At 43.2% G+C, this 1411-nt stretch overlaps 1 protein-coding gene across 1 annotated transcript; it reads right to left on the bottom strand.

Annotated features, from left to right (window-relative positions):
• Positions 1–523: 523 nt before the first annotated feature.
• On the bottom strand, positions 524–1168 carry LOC146004430 (uncharacterized). Its single transcript, XM_083143286.1, has one exon. The coding sequence runs from the start codon at positions 1166–1168 to the stop codon at positions 524–526; it is 645 nt and encodes a 214-aa protein (XP_082999412.1).
• Positions 1169–1411: the final 243 nt, after the last annotated feature.

Raw genomic sequence — 1411 nt, 5'->3', positions numbered from 1 at the left:
TGAAGTTGCTATAAATGAAATTTATTTTTGGAAAAAAAGCACAAAACACATACCATTATCTTCAGGAGATATTAAGGTTTAAACATTGAAAACAATATCAGGCATATGACCCCCCCCCCCCTACTAGCCCTACACGCAATCACTCGGTCCATGAAATTCACCATGAGCCGATCACACATTTCCCCATCAAGTGTATTGAGGACACGTCGAATTTCTTGCTTAAATTCCAACAAATTTCGGGTTTTGTTCTGGTAAACTTGTGACTTGTGTACCCCCACAAGAAAAAGTCACATGGTGTCAAGTCACAAGATCGAGGTGGGAAGGTTTGGTCTCCTCGCAACGAGATTATTCTGTCCGGGAACTTCTCACGCAGCAGATTGATTGTTTCTTCTGAAGTGTGGCAAGTTGCGCCATCTTGTTGGAACCATACATTTTCGATGTTCATTTGATCCAAACGAGGCCAAAGAAAATCAGTTAGCATTGCACAGTAACGAATTCCATTCACTGTCAGAGCATTTCCTTCTTAGTCTTCAAAAAAGTAAGGACCGACCAAACCCCCACTCCAAATCCCACACCAAACCGTAACTCTCTGAGGATGCATTTCCTTTTCCTGAATCACTCTTGGGTTCTCAGATCCCCATATTCGGCAATTCTGCTTGTTTACAAACCCGTTTAAATGAAAATGAGCTTCATCGCTGAAAATGATGCACTTTGCGAAACCCTCGTTCTCTCGATCCCTTTCAAGGATCCAGTCAACAAATTGCCGTCGTTTTCCATGATCCGCTGGTTTCAGTTCCTGCGTTAACTGCACTTTGTACGCGTGCAAGTGCAGATCTTTCGTCAAGATTCTTTGCATTGTTGTTGGCGCCATATGCAGTTCTTGAGCACGACGGCAATACGATTTTGCAGGACTCACGGCAACAGAATCACGCACAACAGCAACGTTTGCTTCACTCCGGCGACTTCGAGGGTATCCAGGGTTTTTGATGTCTTCTGTTGATCCAGTTTCTTCAAATTTCTTGATCAACCTACGAACAGTTGATTCGTTCGGTGCATGAAGATGACCAAGTATCGTACGGAGTTTCCGAACAGTCACCGAGAAATTTTCACCATTCTTGGAGTGCGGTTTGACAATCAAAACTTGCTGTTTCTTACTGTACCTTTCCATGGCGTTAGCAACACACACAAACAGTAGAACAACTGAAACGCTTCTCAACACAAAACCTCAATGATAACTGATAACAACAATCGCACCAACAATGCTGCCAACCAAACAAAAAAAATATGGCGTCCTTTTCAAATCCGGCGTTCTTTATGGATCACCCTTATATGTCTGTTCTGTGGAATTCCTTTCCAGGACGAGGTTCAACACTGTCAGTCATGTCGGCGCCAAACTGCAATAAATGAATCG

Source organism: Lepisma saccharinum, chromosome 21 (genome assembly GCF_977018435.1).
Source record: "Lepisma saccharinum chromosome 21, izLepSacc3.1, whole genome shotgun sequence".
NCBI lineage: Eukaryota > Metazoa > Arthropoda > Insecta > Zygentoma > Lepismatidae > Lepisma > Lepisma saccharinum.
This window is presented reverse-complemented; position numbering and strand designations above follow the sequence as displayed.